This window comes from Oryzias melastigma, linkage group LG15 (assembly GCF_002922805.2).
Source record: "Oryzias melastigma strain HK-1 linkage group LG15, ASM292280v2, whole genome shotgun sequence".
Lineage (NCBI taxonomy): Eukaryota > Metazoa > Chordata > Actinopteri > Beloniformes > Adrianichthyidae > Oryzias > Oryzias melastigma.
In genome coordinates, this window is record NC_050526.1 from 24,501,173 (window position 1) to 24,521,345 (window position 20,173).

At 37.8% G+C, this 20,173-nt stretch overlaps 1 protein-coding gene across 1 annotated transcript in view; it reads left to right on the forward strand.

Annotated features, from left to right (window-relative positions):
- The window catches only part of LOC112161827 (collagen alpha-1(XIX) chain), a 48,376-nt gene that overhangs the window by 20,581 nt on the left and 7,622 nt on the right, over positions 1-20,173 (forward strand). The window contains exons 17-35 of the mRNA XM_024297296.2: positions 768-872; positions 3,078-3,131; positions 3,528-3,581; positions 4,668-4,721; positions 4,949-5,002; positions 5,439-5,483; positions 7,131-7,181; positions 7,302-7,346; positions 8,232-8,258; positions 9,384-9,437; positions 10,497-10,541; positions 10,786-10,830; positions 10,928-10,990; positions 11,376-11,411; positions 12,812-12,856; positions 13,311-13,445; positions 16,053-16,119; positions 16,248-16,385; positions 19,784-19,861. Coding sequence (XP_024153064.2) covers positions 768-872; positions 3,078-3,131; positions 3,528-3,581; positions 4,668-4,721; positions 4,949-5,002; positions 5,439-5,483; positions 7,131-7,181; positions 7,302-7,346; positions 8,232-8,258; positions 9,384-9,437; positions 10,497-10,541; positions 10,786-10,830; positions 10,928-10,990; positions 11,376-11,411; positions 12,812-12,856; positions 13,311-13,445; positions 16,053-16,119; positions 16,248-16,385; positions 19,784-19,861 — 1,195 coding nt within the window. The remainder of the gene's footprint in view (positions 1-767; positions 873-3,077; positions 3,132-3,527; positions 3,582-4,667; positions 4,722-4,948; positions 5,003-5,438; positions 5,484-7,130; positions 7,182-7,301; positions 7,347-8,231; positions 8,259-9,383; positions 9,438-10,496; positions 10,542-10,785; positions 10,831-10,927; positions 10,991-11,375; positions 11,412-12,811; positions 12,857-13,310; positions 13,446-16,052; positions 16,120-16,247; positions 16,386-19,783; positions 19,862-20,173) is intronic.

Here is a 20,173-nt window from a genome sequence, read left to right on the forward strand (position 1 = left end):
TACTCTTGTTCCACTTGTAACTTCACTTTATCATCTCTGCTTTTAGCGTTGCATGTTTAGTTTTGTAAACAAATGGGGCTCATTTCATTTTTTTTCTTGATTTTGAACATATATAAATATTTATACAAGTTAAATTTCTTACCGAGGTCCATATTAATCTTTTGGGATTTAGAATAAAAAAGTAAAGAGTCATGTTTTCATTTTTTTCAGTTAATTGCAGTATAAATAATAAATATAATATAAAATAAATAAATATAATAATATAAATACATATTTTAAAAGTGTACTTTTTATTCAATTCATCTCAATTTAGTTTTCTTTTAAACTTATACTCTTATCAATACTTTAAAGACTTTAAGGAAAAACAAGTACATTTAAGTTCATTTGTTTGTGTCTTTATTATGATTTTTATTATAATTCTTTCTTTAGTCAGTAGCCTAAGGTCCTCCTATTTGCTGGTGTTGGCGGTATCTAGACTAGATCAGGGATGATGATATTTAAGATTCTCACTTAAATGTCACAGTCAATGAGTCTGACAAAGTTCACTTCTCATTTAGAGGAGACACGCTCTGGAAGGAACCAAGGCTGGGTTCACATTGTTTCTGCTCGGCGGACATTTAAGGAACATTTTGTGTCAGTTGAGGTCTTGTCTCCCACCCTGGGGATGTGACATAATAAAGGGTGAAAAAGCAGCGAGCCAGCTCAGCTTGATGAAATCTTATCTGTGCTGCCATTTTTTTTTTTTTTTCTTGATGTTCTTCTGGCAGAACGCCTGCAGTGTGTGCCAGACGAGAGTCCCTGGGCTGCCTGGGCAGAAGGGAGAGAAGGGGTCCCCTGGAGAGCAAGGAGCAGAAGGCTTGGTTGGAGAAAAGGTACATTTAATTTAGACATTTAATATGTTGCCTAACCCTACAGCCTAGTAGACTGAGTATGATATTGCTATTACTTTTAATTAGCCACATGAATTAAATAATATTTTCAGCTGACACTATTGAATATAAATTTTAAAAAAATCATCTTTTTAGTTACAGTTGACTGTAATCTTTTTTAGACTAAAATAAGTAATAAAGAATGCTGCAAAAGTTGTGGAAGAAAAAGCCTTACTCCAATCATACATTGAACTACTTTAAAAGCATTCTCAGTGGTCTTAAAATTACGTTTGTGGTGTTTTTAGCCAAAAAAAACAAAAAACTGTATCATTCTCAAGGACAAAGTTTCAGCAGAGTGGCAGTATTTCATTAGACATTCACCTCTTAGTTCTGAGCAGGACTGTTGGCATGGAGCAAGCCCACTCCCACTTCCCATCACCTATCTGTTTACAAACTCTCCCCGTAGCTTATATGGCGAGCAAACTTGGAGCTATCTAGACAAGGAAAACAAAGACGTATATGAATCTAGTCGTCTACAAGTGGATGCATAAGAATGGAGTGGAGTAGGGAGCTTGTGGATATTTTCTACATCACAAATACAATCTTTTACAAACTTCATTTAGTGATTTACACTAATTTCAATAAAAAAAATAGTCAAAAATGCAACTTTAAGACTAATTTTCTTTAAATATGTCCTCCATCATAGGAAAAATGCCACTAAAACATGTTAAAAACACAACTTTCACTGAAGCGGGTCTTAAATTGTTTCTCAGCATCATTTAGCCATTGACTCCTAAATAACAGCTCTGCACTCTAAAAATAAAAATAAGCACAATAAATGAAAAAGCTGCAGGGAGATACCACAGTATTTTCAGGTTGCTGTTCCCTCAATTACTGAAGTGATAAAAGAGCTTCCTGCATGGTTATTAAAAAAAAAAAGCAACCTGGTGTTGTGATTTGTCTGTACACGACCTGCAAAAGTATTCACTCATTTGGTCTCATGTGTGGTAGTGCCATGGGAAAATAATCCCTGATTTCACCCAAAGGATTCTGATTTACTGATTTATTTCAAGCATTAATTATGAAATAATATAATTAAGCAATACATTTGTTATAAAATAAAGGAAAAATAATGAAAATGTAAGAAGTTGATGCCATCTTTTTGACAGTGTATTTACTCATTATCATTTATAGGCCTTTTTGCAGTAATGTATTTATCACAAAAAACTACCGTATTTTTCAGACTATAAGTCGCACCGGAGTATAAGTCGCAGGGGCCAAAAAATGCATAATGAAGAAGAAAAAAACATACATAAGTCGCACTGAAAAAAACGAAAAGGTGTAGCATTTATATAACATAACAGTTTTATTTAACTATAGCCTCAAGAACTCATCAACTTTGTATCTTTACTGTAATTAATTGCACGCAATCTCACTCCATATCACTAAATCCCTTAAATTCTTCGTCCTCTGTGTCACGTCTGAATAACTAAAGTAAATAAAGTAATTGCATAGATCACCATAAGAGGGCACTCTAGACTTACGGTCCATATCTCATCATTAAAAATTCGTATATAAGTCGCACTGGAGTATAAGTCGCAGGGACATTCAATCTATGAAAAAAAACGCGACTTATAGTCCGGAAAATACGGTACTTAGATTTATTAAATATAATGATTATCACGTAAAGTCAAGTAAAGTTTGATTTGTTGCTCAGAAGGGACAGGGAAAAAACACATTTATATAATCCCACCCATATTGAGTTATTTCTTATATATATATATTATGTTTGTGTGGATTGACCTCATGTGCTAATAGAATCTAGCAGTCTAACTGCTAGCACAAACTTAGCTCTTAGCTTAAGAGCAACTTCTTACTTTTTAAAATGTTTGCAATCCTGCGGTTTTGGCCCAACAGTGTTGAATCAACTTGAACCAGCACTGACAGGTCAACCACAACAAGATCAGGCTGTGTTTCCTGAATGAAAGTTTTGGAAAAGTGATCAATAGATTACAATGAGCCCACAAAGTATATTGTGTATTTAACACATTTAAAAATTAAGTTGCTAAAAAGACATAAACATTACAAATTGTAAGAAAAACTTGAAATCCTGTACTGCTTTTAAACAACTAAAATAGTTATGTCATTTAAAGTGTGATTATATTAATTGTGGGTTTTTTCTGTTTTGTGTTGTTTCATCTTAAACAGGGAGATCCAGGTGTTCGGGGTCCTATGGGTAACCCTGGGAAAGAAGGCCCAAAGGTGAATAAAGAAACTGTACATTATAGCTTATCAGCATGACAGAATGATGTCAAATTCATTATTTTGTTGCATAATATTGTTTGTCTGGATGCATATTTAATCTTGTAAATGGAGACTTACACCGACAAATGCTTTCCATAAATGTACCTTTTGAGTCATTGCTGGAAGCCTAAACAGATGTTGTGCAAGTCAGATCATTACGAGGACTAGGTGCTCTCTGTAAAAGTAGTTGCTATGGATACAGTCTTGCACTACGGTGAACGAGGCGAGGCAATTTTAAGTTGTGTGCTGGAAGAGACATTTTGAAGTTTACACCCATCAGCCGTTAGTTTGGGGATTTTTTTTATGATAAAAACATTCACATCTTCATACCCCACTGGTTCTGTTTTCCTGCAGGGAATAAAAGGAGAAAGAGGCTACCCAGGCCCTTCTGGAGAGAAAGGTGATGAGGTAAGTAAATTAGAAGTTTAATTTAGCTAATATAATCTACTAGTTTAATTATATTTGAAAGCTATGTGATTGGACACATTTATCTTTCTATGTCAGCATGTTCTTGAACTTTTCTGCTTTAATTCACTTATTTTAAAGGATATACTGCTTAATAAAAGATGAAATATAATTTTTAACACGTTTGTAGATACTTTGGTATGCAAATACTCTGGCAACAAAAAAATATCCATAATATAAAATATGTAATTAAAATAATTTAAATACATTTTTCCTCTACCACGTTTATTTTTTCTTCTTCACTGCAAAAAAATTCAAAATGTCTTTCTTGATCATTATATTTCAAAATTTACATGGATGAATGCTTATGTATATTCCAATAAATTCATGACTAACTATCCTAAAATGTATATATTTTTGTAAAGACATATATTTCTATCTTCTTTGGTTTTCCTTTTTTTTTTGTTTTTTTATTTCTTGAAATAAACCCATTTCCAACCAGCAAATGTTTTATAGATTGAGGAGGGTCGTGATAAATGAATAAGAATCCTCAGTGTTAAAACATGGATTTAATCTGTGATTATTAAAAAGACAGACTACTCCAATTAATCACACAATAATCTGCATGTTTACAGTATCTGCTTCATGGCCAATGAGCTGTAGAGCAATCAACATGGCAAAATGCCCTAATCACCATTACAGATGGAGATATTTCAAATCTATTGACTGTAACTAATGTTCAGTTTTGAACTTGAGCTTGAGGTTTTATTTTTTTCATTATATATTTTATTTACATTTTCTGTATTTAATCGCTTTTAGGGATTTTTTTTTTTTCTGTGCCGACACACGTATAAAGCCCCTTTTAAGAGATACTGTATATCAACATAATTCTTGACAAAGATTAGGAAATCATCCATACATGCATTTTTAAACATCGCTAAAATAACAGTTACATTAAAAATATAATTAAGTTAAATTAAACTAAATTAGGGATTAATTTAAATAACTCGGTTTTGTTTACCACCCTTCCAAAATCTTCTGCCCCCCTCCCGTCCCTCTATTTCAATTGTTCTCCTCTGCCTCTTCCAGGGCCCTCCAGGAGCACCAGGACTTCCTGGTGTAACCGGTCGAACAGGATCCCCCGTAAGAACTCCATCATTAATGTGGTTTTATATTAAAAGAGTTTCATATTTTTAGCTGTATTTTTTGTTCCATTTTATATACTTTATCATTTATAATTTCCTTAGTTGCTGTCCAATAGTCTCGTAGCTTTTTTTTTTTTTTTTTTTTTTTTTTATAAAAGTATTCGAGTACCTTTGGAAAAACATGCTTAAGTGTTCGTTAGGTTGAGACTGTTTTTCTGGTTCTAGGGGCTTATGGGTAGACCTGGACCAACTGGCCAAGCTGGACCAAAAGGAGACAAAGTATGATTATTTATTCTTTGTTTTTAACAATTTGTACAAATGATACATTGCAAATTTGAGCTTTATTCGCTCATTTTGAGTAAAATCTGTGCACAAACAAATCATTCGGTGAGTACACATAACAGTTAGAGAACCTTTTTTTCTTGAATTTTGTGTCACTGGACTTTCTAAAAATGTTATGGCAAAAAAGCTGAATCATTTTAGTTCCTACACTAAAACAAAGATGACAAGGATGAAATATTATTCAGAATGTTAAAAAGGTTTGTATTATTGCCATGTGCATCAAAGTGTAGCAGAAAGCATCTCTGAGAGCATTTTATAGAGGTTGGCAACTGATGTTCCATATCACTGCATTACATTAGCATGGAACAAGGCCAAGCAAACATTTGTGTTTTCACAGTCATATTTAAGAAGATCTCTGGTTTGTGTTTGACAGGGAAATGAAGGACCTCCCGGCAAACCAGGACTTCCAGGACCCCCAGTGAGTTCCTCAGCATGAGCCAGACTGGAATAATGAGTCACAAAAACATTCCCACAGTCGAAGTTTTTTTTTTTTTTTTTTTACCTCTGCATCAGTTTGCAGGAGTGTTTTGCTCCTTTTGTTTTGGGAACAATTTAAGTAAAGAATACATGTGAATGTGAAGAAACTGTGGTCACTTCCTTGCTGGTGTTGAATTCTGCCCGGTCCCTTTAGAAGGCAAGTGAGTAAGCACTTCCAAAGGCAAATCTATAATTCATCAGATGTCCCCTTGAACCGGCTGTGCTCCCCCACTTCCTCACACTCACATGCTCACACCCTGGTCTCATAAACTGCAGTCTGGGAGGACAGGGGATGGCTTAATGGCCTGAAAAGGGCACAGACATTGGTGTGCTTCTAAATTAGAACTACTTCTTTTACAATAGCTTCCCTTGACCAGTCTATCATGGGAAAACGCCATTTTATGTTCGAATACCACCTAAGAAGATAGAAAAAACTATTCTTAAACTGAAATATTTTTGAATCACACTTCTGTACTCTTTAGCTTAATTTCCTAATTTGCTTTTTACGTCACTTTTCACTCTCCCTTCTCTAAAGGAGCATTTTATTTCACTGTGGTTTCTGTAAGACTTTCCAAGCTTTAAGCCTTAGTCACAGTTGGCCTTAAGGGCTGTCTGCAGGTGAAAAATTGAGAAAACCAACAGAAGGACCAAATGAAATATGAGGGTAACTCGGTCTACGACAGCATGCTGAGGGGGACAGGTCGTAGCAAACACTTACACAACACGGTGGGTTAAGTAAGGTGAGATGCAGGTGTGTCTTAGTTTCTCAGTTTTTTCAATTTCCTGAAACTCTGCTGCACACTTTTTATCCACTCCTAGCATGTAGCCTGTCTGTTAGAAATGAGCAAATTAAGCAATTAGAGTTATCTTCTGTGGGCATCCTACAGGCACTTACCTTTTATGTGCACACTCCACACGTGCAACATTTGTGTTCAGTCAGTAAGGAGACAATCCTCACACCTTACTAACGACTAAGTGCGCATAAGGGCACTGTACAATACCATTACCTGCTTGCAACATCCATTAGCAAATTTTCCATTTGCTTATATGTGTTGCAGATATTTTCCTTTTTTATCAATGCTGCCTCTCCTTCCCTACCTCCTGACCTCTGTGACATAGGCTCCCTACCAACCTTCAAATCCAAACTCATCTGTTTAAATCTGATTCACTTTTGATTTTCTGTCAGCTGCTATTTTTTGTGTTTTTTAATGAATATTTTTGTAAACTTACTGACCTTTCAATTCAATTCAATTTTATTTATATAGCCCAATATCACAAATTCAATTTGCCTCATTGGGCATTTTTTTTTTTTTTGCTTTGTACGTTTTCCTTGAGTTCCTTCAAAGGCACTTTTAAGTAAAATTGATCAATGTAATTACTACAGATACCTTATAATACACTTACCTCACATGCAATAATCATAAGTCAATTTTCTTGAGGTGGCTCTTAAGATGCGGCCACCCCCCTCTACAAGCCTCTACAACCAGGCCAATCCACAAACCTGCAGCAGCTCTACATGCATGTGACTAAGTTTCAAACTACATCTTAGAAAAAAAAAATGTCTGATTCACTGTTAATGGTCTTTCAGGGTCCGCCTTATGTGGAGGGGAATGGCATGAGCAGTCTATACAAGCTACAGGTAAAGCCTTGTGATCCAAGCTGGGTTTCAATCTAGCACAAAAAATACATCAAGCTTGTGGATTAAATTTGACCCATATTCAGAAATATGTAGTCATTACATAAAGAAATGTCTTTTCAGAACGGTGGAGCTATTTTAGGACCTCCTGGAGCTCCCGGTGCTCCGGTAAGTGTTGTTTTGCCTAAAGCGAATCCTTTACTGTGCACTGTGGAGGAACACAAGCAAACAGGGATGCTGGTACTGTATGAGCTGCAGAGCCGGAGAGAGCTGAATAACAAATAACCCGGCCAGCCCTCCAGTGTTATCTTGGCTTCAGAGGCTCTTATATCACAGTCAATCACGCTCATTGAAAGCTGGTAGTTGGCAAAGGCCAAGAGGCTTCCTGACTCTCAAACAGGTGCCTCTGATACACCCCAGGACACACACCCTCATTGATATGCAAAATGGATTTCAGAAGTTCAGCTGCTCAGCACAGTGCTAAGCCGAAGTGACCCGATTTCCTTATCTGTTCCGCCTGCTTCTGCTTATCAGACAGTTTGTAATCTTGTCCAGTCCTGGGAGACATTGAGTCAGAGGGCCTGCAGGGATCCAGCCACCAAAACGAACACTTAAGAAGGTGACAGAAAGCCAACATCGCACTGTTCCCAGTGCACAATGCCCCATGAACTATAGCTAAATCTTAAGGATGCCTCACCCTGTACTGCATCCATCACAGCCCAACAGCTCCTTGGGAACAATCAATAAGAGAGCTTCTTCATCAGTGTTCAGAGGGACATGACACACAATTTATCAATAATACTCCGTTTTCTCTATGTTTTGTAAAACCAACAACGCTTGCAGTGTCTGTGATCCTTCCATGTGCCACGGCTTTAATATTAGCATGATTTACAGAGAGCTACTGTACGAAAAGAAAAGCAATAACGAACATTATAAATCTGAATGACAATAACGTGTAGCCACATGTGTCTTTTTAGCCTGTATTTATGGTTTTTATGGCACGGGTGTCGCATTCATTCAGATAATCTGTCCTCTTTCCTTCTCTCTTTAAAGGGTCCCAAAGGAGATCAAGGACCTGCCGTGAGTTGAAGCTTTTCTGTCAGCAGTGCATCATTTTTTTACTGTTTTTTTCTGCTCACATAAAATGTGGCAGAGCTACCAGTTGCTTTCCTTCATTATCTCTGTGGTTTTTCATTGTACGGAAGAAGTCAATACAGCCTCCAGTCTGAGCACTTAACCACTCCATGTACAACTCCCAACACTAGAAGAAGAAAAAAAAAAGAAAAGACCTTGTCTTCGATATATTTGAAACCTTTATACCATATTGTTTTGCCAGTGGGAAACCTTGAACCCTTTCTGCTCTTCAGAAGCACTCCTCCTCCTCTCTCCTGAAAACAATTCTCACAGTCCACAGACGTAGAAGCAACTTGACGTTTCTGCCATCAACTTGGATTCTTTATCCTCATGGGGCCAATTGCATTTTTTATTGTTTTGTTGCACGGTGATTTTTCACCAGGATGTTAATTTGACATTTTAATAAATTGTGTGACTGGCTCCAGTGCTGCGCTGAAATTGCCCCAATCCGTCTCACAGCTGATCCTCTGGCCGGCCCGTTCTCCCGTTAGCCACAATAGCTTATTCATGACAATCTGCATGTGTGACAATTACCTGGACAATTCGTCTATGTCTGCACCGCTTGCCCCGTGTCCTGTGTAATGGCATTTCTCCATGGCAGCTTGGGCAAAAAGCAGCAGACAGAAGCCATCACTTGCTCAAACGTCTGGAATGAACCTCTATTTTTAGAGCACAAAATCGTCCTTTTGTCATTTTCTTTTTCTTTTATTTTCTGATGTGGTGTTGTGCTTGAAACAGTTTTACCAAAGCTTTTGACAATAGTTTTGTATTGACAAAAATATCCCTTTAATTAAAGACAGAAATTTGAGAATTATCAGCTTCTTCAAATCTCATTATCCTTTTTTCCAAATAGCTAAAGGCTTTGTTCACTTGTTAATTCATTGCCTAAACCACCCATTTACACTACAACTTACTTTTGCTAAATTTGATCTCTTATGGAGGATTTTTAAACTAAAACATAATCCTTCTAGGTTTTAGCAATGGTGGTAGCAGTCGTTTGCGATCTTGATGAGGAGTGATCTCTTCATTTTACCAGCAGGTGTTGTTTTTTTTTTTTTTTTCCTCTCCCAGGGTGAAACAGGAGCCATGGGTTTACCAGGGCTTGAGGGACTACCTGGCTCCAAGGTAAGCAGTGGGAAAATACCACTAATGAGCCATGAGGACGACAAAACCAAATCTGTGAATGATCCCCACTAGAAAAGAGAGAAATGACACGAGTCTGACTTGCGTTTGCAGACTGCATGAAAGAAATTCTGGTTCCAATTAATGTGCAATCTTTTGAGTTCAATTTTTCAAAGCTCTCAGGAATCACAGTGAGTTACTAGTGCTACACTGTTCCTTAACTTAACAACGCTTATTCTCAGTGGACGTTTTCATTGTTGCGTCTGGCCAAATTCAACACTGATTGTGAATGTGTGACTTTTTGCTGAGTGGAAGATCAGTGCGGGTGGATAATTTCAGAGTCTAGGACCTAAAGAGTATTTATTCTTCTTCCTGCTGTCAGATTTTTAACATTTACTGGTGAAGACTAGGAAATTTCTTGAATACCCACTTTTATGAAAAATGTGGGGGTTTTTTGTGTTTTTATCATGTTCTTGTAGCCTTTTTCTCATGATGCAGAGAGAAAATGAAGCTTAAAATTGCATTTTTTTTGTATTTATTTATTCAAATCGAGATCAGACAAAAAAACGCTGTTTTGAAAAAAAAAATTTTTTTTGTGACATAGAAGCTACAATCAGCAGACCACATGCTCCCAAGCTCTGCTTTACACGCAAACAAATAGATCCATTACCATCTTTGCTTTCCTCTGCTGAGCTGGCTCAAAACTTTGCGGTTACATCCCTAATATTGTCCACCATTTTGGTTGCATGGCTAATGTTAGGTCTTGTAAGCTAGCGGGATAGCATGTAAACAAATGGGTGTCGGTAAGGGTGTGAACAGTCCTGACCACAGCTTTGAGGGGATTTTCTGATGAATTACTGCCACTTTGCAGATACTATATGCTAGAAAATGACATTTTTTTTCCCTTAAAAACTGGATTTTTTAATTTAAAAAAAAGACCACTGGAGTCTTCACACATATTTTGGTCATTCCTCTTTAAACATTTTCTATTTAAACCAGCTTGACATAAACATTCAAATGACTCAGTTTAACTTATTTGTCTTACGTGGGTTTTAATCGTAGGGTGATCCTGGTGTACCTGGTCCACCTGGGTTGCTAGGTCCTCCAGTAAGTATAGTTCTTTTACTTTCTCTGCAATCAGCAGCATCCTATAAATGTTTGAGCAAATTTCAAAATACTCCAATGACTTTTCACTGCTCATATTGAAATTTCTATTAGTCTGTTTGTTAGCAGCTACACCATTAGCTGTGAACTATTCACTGAATAGGAGGCTGCAGAGGTTCTGCAGATGTGACATCGTTGAGGACCTGTCAAACACCGTGTTTTCTCCTCATATGTTTGTGATTGACAGGGGAAGCCCGGCGCTCGCGGAGAGCCAGGAATCCCAGGAGAGCCGGTGAGCCGCAGCCTCCGATTCTCTTTGAATTGTCAATCCGACGCGTCATTCCTTTGTCATCCAGACTGACAAGCCGGCTGCCTCTGTTCTCCGATAGGGTGAGAGGGGACCGATCGGAGAGACAGGATTCCCTGGACCAGAGGGTCCGCAAGGTGTTCCTGTAAGGAAATGCTGCTGCTTTTCCCCTTATTATCAATATTTGACACTGCCAGTGTAGCTTCCACTATTGTGGTGCTTCCTGTGCGGCAACATTGTGTGTTAGCAGGGATCTAGGGACTCAAGGACGCTCGATGAAACACAAATGTTGGCTTTCCCTTGTCCCATACATGATTACATCCCCCTATGTCATTACCATCAGAGATAGTTTTTGTAATTTTCCCTGTAAGCACACAAAGAAGCCATGTTCACTCGGCAATCAGGATCATTATCCCTTGCTTGAGATATCTCATTAACTGTGGAGATTACTAGGAGTGCAACAGTGCTGATCCAATCGAAGGTGGGAGCTGATACAAAATGTCTTTGTTTGTGTTGCGCTCCTTGAGCAGGGGAGGCCTGGAAAAGATGGAAGTCCGGGATACAAGGTGAGTTGCGCAAACATCATTGCAAATCCCCTTATAGACAGTGCTTTACATCAGCCAAGCTGCAGAAAGATGGCACAGCAGATCTTTATCCCCCCCTCCAGCTACAGCATGCTGACTGCATTAAACCTATTTGCATATCTGAGATTTTAGTGATAAAAAAGTAAATGGAATCCTGCAGATTTAAGGCTTTGTTGACTTTTCGTCTTCTAGCCTAATTATACAGTTATTGCTTTCAAACAGCGATAAAATGTTTGTAGTAAATGGCAGTAGACACTTCAAATAATTATTCATTTTGCTGCTTGGTGAACTTGGCCACAGCTGAAGCAAAAACACTGCAGAAAAGTCTGCTTTTAGGTGTCTAATCAAATTTATTAAACACAATTTGTTTCAGAGAATGGTCTGGGGTGATACTGAACAGATCTTTTTAAATAGCCATTTCCAACACATTATGATCTAGCAGTCAAACTTGACTGATAGTGATTATTGCTGTTTTGTTGTAATATGAATGATTTTTTTTCTCATTACACCTTAATGACTGCCCCAATACTTTATTGTTTGTTCTATCATTTAATATTCCTTCATTATTATTCCAGCTTTCCACTGAGTCCCTCTGCTCACTTTTCGGTGGGGCAACAGTGCCATCTAGTAGGCTGCGTTGCTGCTCTGCTCCACTCTGTGGTTTGAGGCTTAACAGAAGGCTCAGGGAAGCACATTTCAGTAGGCAAGATGATAGATTTAAGCTTCCCATCAGGCTGTGGGGAATACACCGAACCGCAGATTAAAGCAAGGAAGGGAGAATGCCGTCACAAAGCGATGCCCGTTTTAAAACCACATCATGGCAGATTCTCCTTTGCATGGCTCCTGTAATCCAGTGGGAAATTGATGCAAGGATGCTCCCGGTGGTACCGCTTTTAGGAAAGTAAAGGGAAGCAATGAGGAGTGACAGGGAGTGACTGGAAGACACGGGATGTTGTGACATGAAGCAGTAGACAGGTATTTTTCCTTGCGGCTCCTGCGTACAGCAGGGACAGCTGATGGAAAATCTGGGCTGTCTGAAACAAAACCGAAGAGATGCAGGGGAGCCGTGACATTGCAGAAGGTGAAATGCTATACTGGGAGATATTATATGAGTGAAACGCCTGACCTGAAAGAGAAGCAATCAATGCACAGTCATCTGAAAAGTGTGCTTTTTTCAAAGTAAAGAAATTCCAAAAAAAATGCTTGCTCAGTCTTCCTTTAGGCAACCGAGGAATATCCTCTGCAAATATCACAGAGAATGTGTGAGATTTAATTTAAAAAAAGCTCAAATTTGTAAGAAAAGTAGAAGCATGTTATGTGTGAATGACATTTTTTAGCATTTTATTCAGACTTATTCCAGAAAATTCTGTTTGTTTTTAAAGGGAATCGCGGGCAAAGCAGGTGACAGAGGATCCAAGGGAGAACGGGTAAGTAGCATCACTCCTGTTTTCCTAAAGAGAAGCTGTTTAGGGACTCAAACTGCAACGCATAAACGTGTTGATGAAAAGTAATGAATACTAATGAAAGACCCCTCTTCAGCACAAATGTGACTAATCCCCACAAGCACATAAACACTAGAAACAGGCATTTAAATCTCACTGCAGCTTCCTATTGTATTGGCAAAAGAACTGTCACACTTTTTTTTCTTTTTTTGCAGTAATCTGTTACAAATGCTGGTAATTGAGATTATGAAATGAGGCTTTTAGTTGTGCAGCAGGTAACAACACATTCAAATAAAAGGGTCACTTTGAGTGAAAACAGTTGGCCTAAAAACTGTGGTGACGATATAGCTGGTTGTACCAGCTAAGAAAAGGTAGTTGCGGTTCATGTAGAGTGCATCCATTCCCGTTGATCCGATGTGGGTTGGTTTTTCCACTGCAGGGCGATCCGGGGATCCCAGGGGAACGAGGTCTTCAAGGCGAGAGGGGACGCCCAGGAGATCCGGGCCCCACTGGTCCACCAGGTTTGAAAGGCGATCCCGGCCCTCCAGGAGAGTTGGAAAGTGTAAAACTTCTGGTAAGTGCTAAAACGGCACACAGCTCAGCGTAAACAGACTGTCCTCCCAGATGACTAAAATGTTAATCATCCAACTTACTCCTGCAGCTGCCGTAACTAGCTCAGTTTGCATTCCCGCTATGGAAAATGGTGCAGCTACAGCTTTCTGCATGAAACATCAAACAAAACCGAGCGAGGCAGCTTGCTGTTCTCTTTCTGCTCATCACTTCCCACTCCTGATCATCTAGACGCAACAGAAGGTCAGAGAGGGAGAGAAACAGAGAAAGACAGATATGTGGGCATGCCAAGAGCTCTGCAGAGCAGAGAAAACACCCCCGTCTGTCACAGACATTTTACACTAACTGCAGTTGCATAACATTCGCAGTGATGAAAAGCTGCTTTGAATGTAGAGATTCATCGTTTAAGCCCACCATTGTTTGCCGTTGTTACTGGTGCTGCCCTGGAAAGCAATGCAGCTGAGAGCAGCTGTCATGACTAATACAAACCTGTCTAAACTTTTTAAGCCTCTTTAGCGAAACTTTTTTGTGACTGTTCTACTTTTTCAAATTATTTCATTTTTTTGCAAAACCATATCAATTTTTGAAAATTACAATTATTTAGCATTTATCCAAAGCAGCCAGCAAATGAAGAACCAAATCAACAAAAACCATGTTGGGGTCACACTGTCCAATAAAAAAAAAAATTATTTGCCAAGATATAGATTTTTAATTTGCCAAGGAAGCTACAAAATAGTTTATAGTTTAGTTCAGCTTGTTTTTAAGGATTGCAAATGAGGCTGCTGTTTGTGCTAAGATATATTTAGATTTTGATGTAGTGAAAGTTAAATAAGCAGATTTTCATCTTTTATTTGAGACCATTCATACCCAAGTTTTAGGCAAAACCACACTGTTTATTCATTATCTTTTCATGAAGACATCTTGAGTTGTGTGACAATAACACAAGGACTTGGAAACCATAACAAGCTGTGAAAGATGATTTGTGAAGTAGGTCATCCCTGCTTTAGGAAAACAAAACAAAAACATCTGGAATCTAGCAGAAGGTTTAGACATAGTCGGATCATCACGTTGACACTTTGGAAAGAAAGCAGAATTAATTGTTAGAATATGGGTTATGGGTCACGCATTATTTCTTTATGAAATAGCAAAAGCAGCTAAACAAGCGTATCAGCATAAAACAACATATTTTGTTAAATTTGGCAAAATGTAGTTTCAAGAATTTGAAATTTGTCACTTTATTAAAGAACCACTTCTTTGAAAATTGTGTTTTTGGTGATTTTTAAAATGTTTTTGTGGCATTTTTTTCATGTATTGATCCATGCCTACAGTCCCGTCAACAACTTAGAGGCAAATTTCAAATGAACTACTGCTGCTCTTGTAGAAAATGACAAGTTTTTGGATAAAAACATCTTATTCATAACCCCGGGAGCACTTTAAAAACAAATCGATTGGAGTGGGTGTTTAAAGTGTCAATTTTTTTTAATCAACAATTAAGCAATCAAATCAACTAAGCAAGAAAAACGTAAAAAGCACTAAAGAAATATCCTTAAAATTTTAGATTTTGGTCACCAAAAGTTAGGATTAAACATTTCCAAATAAAAGGGAAAGTTATAAAGACTTTGATTTTTTAAATTTTTATTGAGAAACAAATTTTATACGATTGTCGTGCTTTTCCTGTTGTGCGTTGTGTGCCCCGTGTTTGCACAAGGAAGCTGCCAGCAAAACTCTTTGCTTCACAGACATCAACAATGGAGTAAAACCACAAAGAGAAAATGGTATTTAGAAATTCACATATAAATAATTAATATCCCACTTTCAGTCATTGCTTTCCATAGGACTGCGTGAGTTGAAGGAGTAAAAATTAAAGCTGCAGACGTTGATATACAGTGTGTGCAAAACAAACTCTGTGGCTATGACAATGGACAATAAAGCTGGATTCAAAATGAACTTTATTGAAACTGCAGTGAAAAAGAACTTTCCTGGGCAGAATAATTGTAATGAAAACGAAAGAAAATAAATGCTCAAATTCCTTTCACTATTCATAAAAACAAAAGTTAAGAAATTCAATTATAGCATTTACTTTAAATGATTTAAGTTATTTCTAAATTCATCTCTCAATCTGAATATATTTGAAATAAATCTTTAGGAACAAAAAGAAGTCTTTAAAAAATCTGGAAATATTTTAATAATTGTGATTTTACCACATTCAAGACTGGATTGATGCAATAATATGTTGACATACATATTCCAATTGTACTAGTTTTATTTATTGTTTTCCTACATTTAGAAATAAAATCTAAATACATTTCTTAGCTATGAAGTCTTTTACTGCTGCAAAAGCACTGAAAAGATCTCACCCTTTAAATTAATATTACAATCCTCATTGACTTAAGTACATTTTATACATTTGTGGAATAAAATGTCTTAAAAATGCTTTGTGATCCATTATTGTTTCATTTATGAATTATGTTCATATTTTTCTGTAATTCTAGTGATATTGCATGTTTTTCCAGCTTGCTGTATTTTTTTTTGAGTGTAGTTATTTTGTCACATAATTGGATTTTTTTCTTCTTTCTTATTAAAATACACCTTTTGTTCTCCCTTCATGCAGGATGACCCGGGCTTCACAGGGGAACTCAGAACGTTCATCCAAAATGAAGTAATGAGGATTTTTCAAGGTACAAATTGTCTGACATTTAACATTGTTTATAGCGTGGCCGCTGTTGCTGAGATTGCGCTTCAGCCCTTTTGTGTCCCCCTTTGAGCTTCTCTTTTCAACATCCTCTTTGATTGTTTTGCCTCACAGAGAAACTGTCAGGTGCTGCCATGCAGCAGAAGACTCATGCAGGCATCCTAGCCCCTCAGCTCCAAGGGCCTCCAGGACCTCCCGGGAAAGACGGATCACCAGGCCCACCAGGAGAACCCGGATCACCTGGTCCTCAAGGTAGGAGATTAGGAGAAAAACAACAGTTTTGTAGGAAAATAAAATATTGTTTTTGCTTGTTTGTGACTGTATTTCAGTTGTGACTAAAGTGACTGAATGGTTGGAGCCACTTTTTCAAGTCCAACTGTTCAACTCTACTTTGTTCTGAACCTGACATAAAAAGAGGGACCAGTTAGTAGAAATTCTGACTCCAACCTTTTATTTTGTTGAAAAACTAGCCGACATATTATTAATGATTAGGCGGATGAAGAGGGGCTGGGCTGACACACTTGTTTTGCATGGATTCATGGGTATTTTTCTCTTGCATAGACCCATATATCAATGCAGACTGAGGGGCGGGAAGCAGAGAAAAGGCGAGGAGTGTGGTACACAGCAGCTTTCTGGGAAATATGAAGACAAACGAAGAATTGGCTGTGAAAAAGAGAAAGTGTTATCCATGTGGACAGGAGAGAGCTTCGGTATTGACACCTCACTCCCGAAGAGAAATCTTCTCAAATACTAAAGGAGCATAGTCAGGATGGAGGGCGGACACTTTTTATCAAACTAATTCAAATCTCTGACTGTTCGTGCAACACTAATGGTTTGCAGGTCAGGCTTTGTGGCTCAGACTCGCCTAAATCTGTAAAGTGTCTGCAGCAGAACTGTGGCATATTCACTTTTAGAGAGGAGCGCTTTGTGACGGTGCAGATGGCAGCACCGCTGCATCGGGCGCCTCCTTAAGCTTTGTATCTACCTCACATTTTTCAAGACCATTAAGGTTTAAAGCTACTGCTATTATTAAAAATGCTGTTTGATTCATGTGTATTGTAGTTGAATTAACTCGTGTTGAAGACCCACTCTGATCATCTTTAAGGCATTTCAGTGTTTTTTTGATATGATTATGCAATTTTTAATCAAAATCTAAAATTTTCTAGCACATAGTTTCTGCAGGAGCTCAGCAGGTGGCCTAAATTAACATTACCAGTACAATAAAATGCAAATGGAACTGATTGTCTACAAGATCATTGAAATGGAGGAGATCAGGAAGCTTAACGTATTTTCTACTTAGAAATTACAATCTTTCTCAAATGGCATTTTAACATCTTCTGCTGATTCACAACAGTTTCATTTATAAAATACTCAGAAATGCAAGTGTAAGCGTATTTGTCCTAATATATGTCTTCCATCATCAGAAAAGAACATGTTAAAAATACATTTTTATCAGAGTGGGTCTTTAATGCCTCGCGTCTCGGATTCTTTTTATGCTTGTTTGGAGTTTTTATGTTCAAAATTGTTTGTTTGTTTTTTAGGTGATTTATAATGTAGCTTTAGAATGAATATTTATTGAAAACAAAAACAAAAAAAGTTATTTCCCTTGATAAATCAAAAATTCAACAACTTCTTAATTTTTTTTCCCTATCTTTGACTTGTGCCTCCACTCAGCTGGTGAGAGATCGGGGTAATATTTCCTCATTATTTCTCGTCATCCTTCGTTGGAGACTGTGCTCCTTTGGAATATCCAATTTGACTTGTTCTCCATTGTGCCAAAGTGAATTGTTTATGGAGAAAAATAACCCCCTTTGTTGAATTCACTGTCTTTTTTTCTTTTTTTTTTCCTCTCGGTTTGATTGCACAAGGGAGGAAGTCTCCAGCTGTTAGAGCAGACCCATTAGGACTTGTGCTGAAGAGCAGTGTTTCTTTTATTTACCCCTTTGTTGTAATTGAGTGCTCATTTATCATTCTTTTCATCTTTTATGTCCAATGAAAAATCTCTAATGTTAAGTTATTGTTTTAAATGCATGTTCTACAAACCCTGCCTTTTCTTGTCTTAACATATTTTTGTTGTTTTGTATTTTAGTGACTAATGTATATTTATCAAAGCTGACTGAAACTGCTTTTTATACATCAGGCTTTAAATTGTGTTTTTACGCTGCTCTTTTTGTGTTATACTTACAAATGTTTCTGTAAATATTCTGTATTTGATGGAGAAGCTGATTAAAGAGAAAGGTTTTTCTTTTTTTGGTCAGTTATACCAGTTGTGTGCAACGATGATGTGGTTTTCATTCATGTTTACGAACCTGTACACAAATGTGGGACTGCAACTCTATCAATCAAGAAAGAAACCCAGGCAATGTAATCCTGGACATTAGTGACTCTGGAAACAATTTGTTTCTGATCAAGTGCAGCAGCTGGCCTTTTTTCGATCTTTGTCAGAGTGCACCAATCCAGCAAGCCACTCAAGCTTATTGCTCTGTGTGTTGTTCAGAATTTTTTATCCCTCTCGCTTAAGGTACAGTGCACTTTTCTCCATGGAACGTCTCCTCCCTGAATGAATGCCCCGGGCTCTGTGAGTGTTGAAAGAAGTCTCATTATTGTGCCAATGTGTGGATAGCCCCTTCGCTCTTTGAGATTCAGTTTTGGAGCATTCATACGCCTTTTCTTCTGAGATTTTCACTGACATGTAAGCATCGGAGCGTTTCTCCTTTGGGCCAGCCAGTGCGATGCCTGATACTCCTGTCAGTGGTTCTGATACACTCCGTGGAACCACTGGTTGTGAGACTCCATTACTTTAAGTGCCTCATGGGGAAATTTTGTTGCAGCACCTTTGCATTTTTACTTGGAATGCTGCCGTTCTGAGCTGTTAAGGCCACCGAGGTTTGCATGCAATGGAAAGAGAGCTTCTGGATAAGAACTTTGTGCACATTGTGATGAAAATACTGCCTGCTCAGATTTGAAGATGAATGCTTTAGATGTTTATTTTATATATTTTAACCTCTTCTTGACAGATTAAGCATGTGGCTGTGATTGTCCCCTTTATGGCTTTTCTGAATTCTAAGAAAGATTTAAACATCATGCTAGCATAAACCGTATGTTTTTTACATCTGCACTTTATAGGGATTGAATCTTCTTTGCATCTTCAGTGACTCTTGTATGGACACGGTCTTCAACAAAATCCTCCTCTATCTATTCTAAAGTCTTCAAAGACATGTTCTTCCGGTGCTGATGTTGACCATGACGCCTGCATCTTCAAACACTAACGTGCAGATGGCTTGTTTGATGATTTGTATTTTGCCGAAATGTCTGCAAGGTCCCCTTTTTTTTCTTTTTTTTTTAAATTGTAAGGTTTAAAAATTCTGTTTTTATGTTTTGTTTTTTCAACAGCAACTGCCGCAGCTGCATCTTTAAAAATACATTAAGCAAAAGCTCAATGTCTTTCCAGTTTATACCATGATAAATATGTAACATTTATAGGAAACTGATTCCCTGAGCAGATACAACGGTTGCATAAGCTCTTTGTAGGTCCGGCTTGACCCTCCCTGGCCTTGTTAGACTAATCGTACTAACCACATGGCGACACACTTTTGTGCTTTTTTGTTTGTGGTGTTTGCTCAGAGTGTTGTGTGTTTGTGTGTTACTAGGATACAGGGGTCAGAAAGGAGAGCGGGGGCAGATGGGGCTGGGGTTACCAGGAGAGCCGGGACCCATGGGGCCACCAGGTAAGAACGCCACACAAGTAGGAAATATCCTGAAAACAGGTGCAGTCTTAAAATATATCAAATAATATGCGTAACTGCAATATGAGGGCATAAAAGCAAATAGATTTGACATTATCTTAAAGAAAAATCTACTACTATGTTCACAGTGGGCTTGTTTATGTCAGGGGTGTCAAACTCATTTTGGTTCTGGGGCCACACTCAACCCGTCTGATCTCAAGTGGGCCGGACCAGGGGCCCGTTTCAAGAAGCAGGTTTTGTTGGAACTCTGAGTTCGTGAACTCCAAATTCGGCAAAACTCTGAGTTTTCGGTTT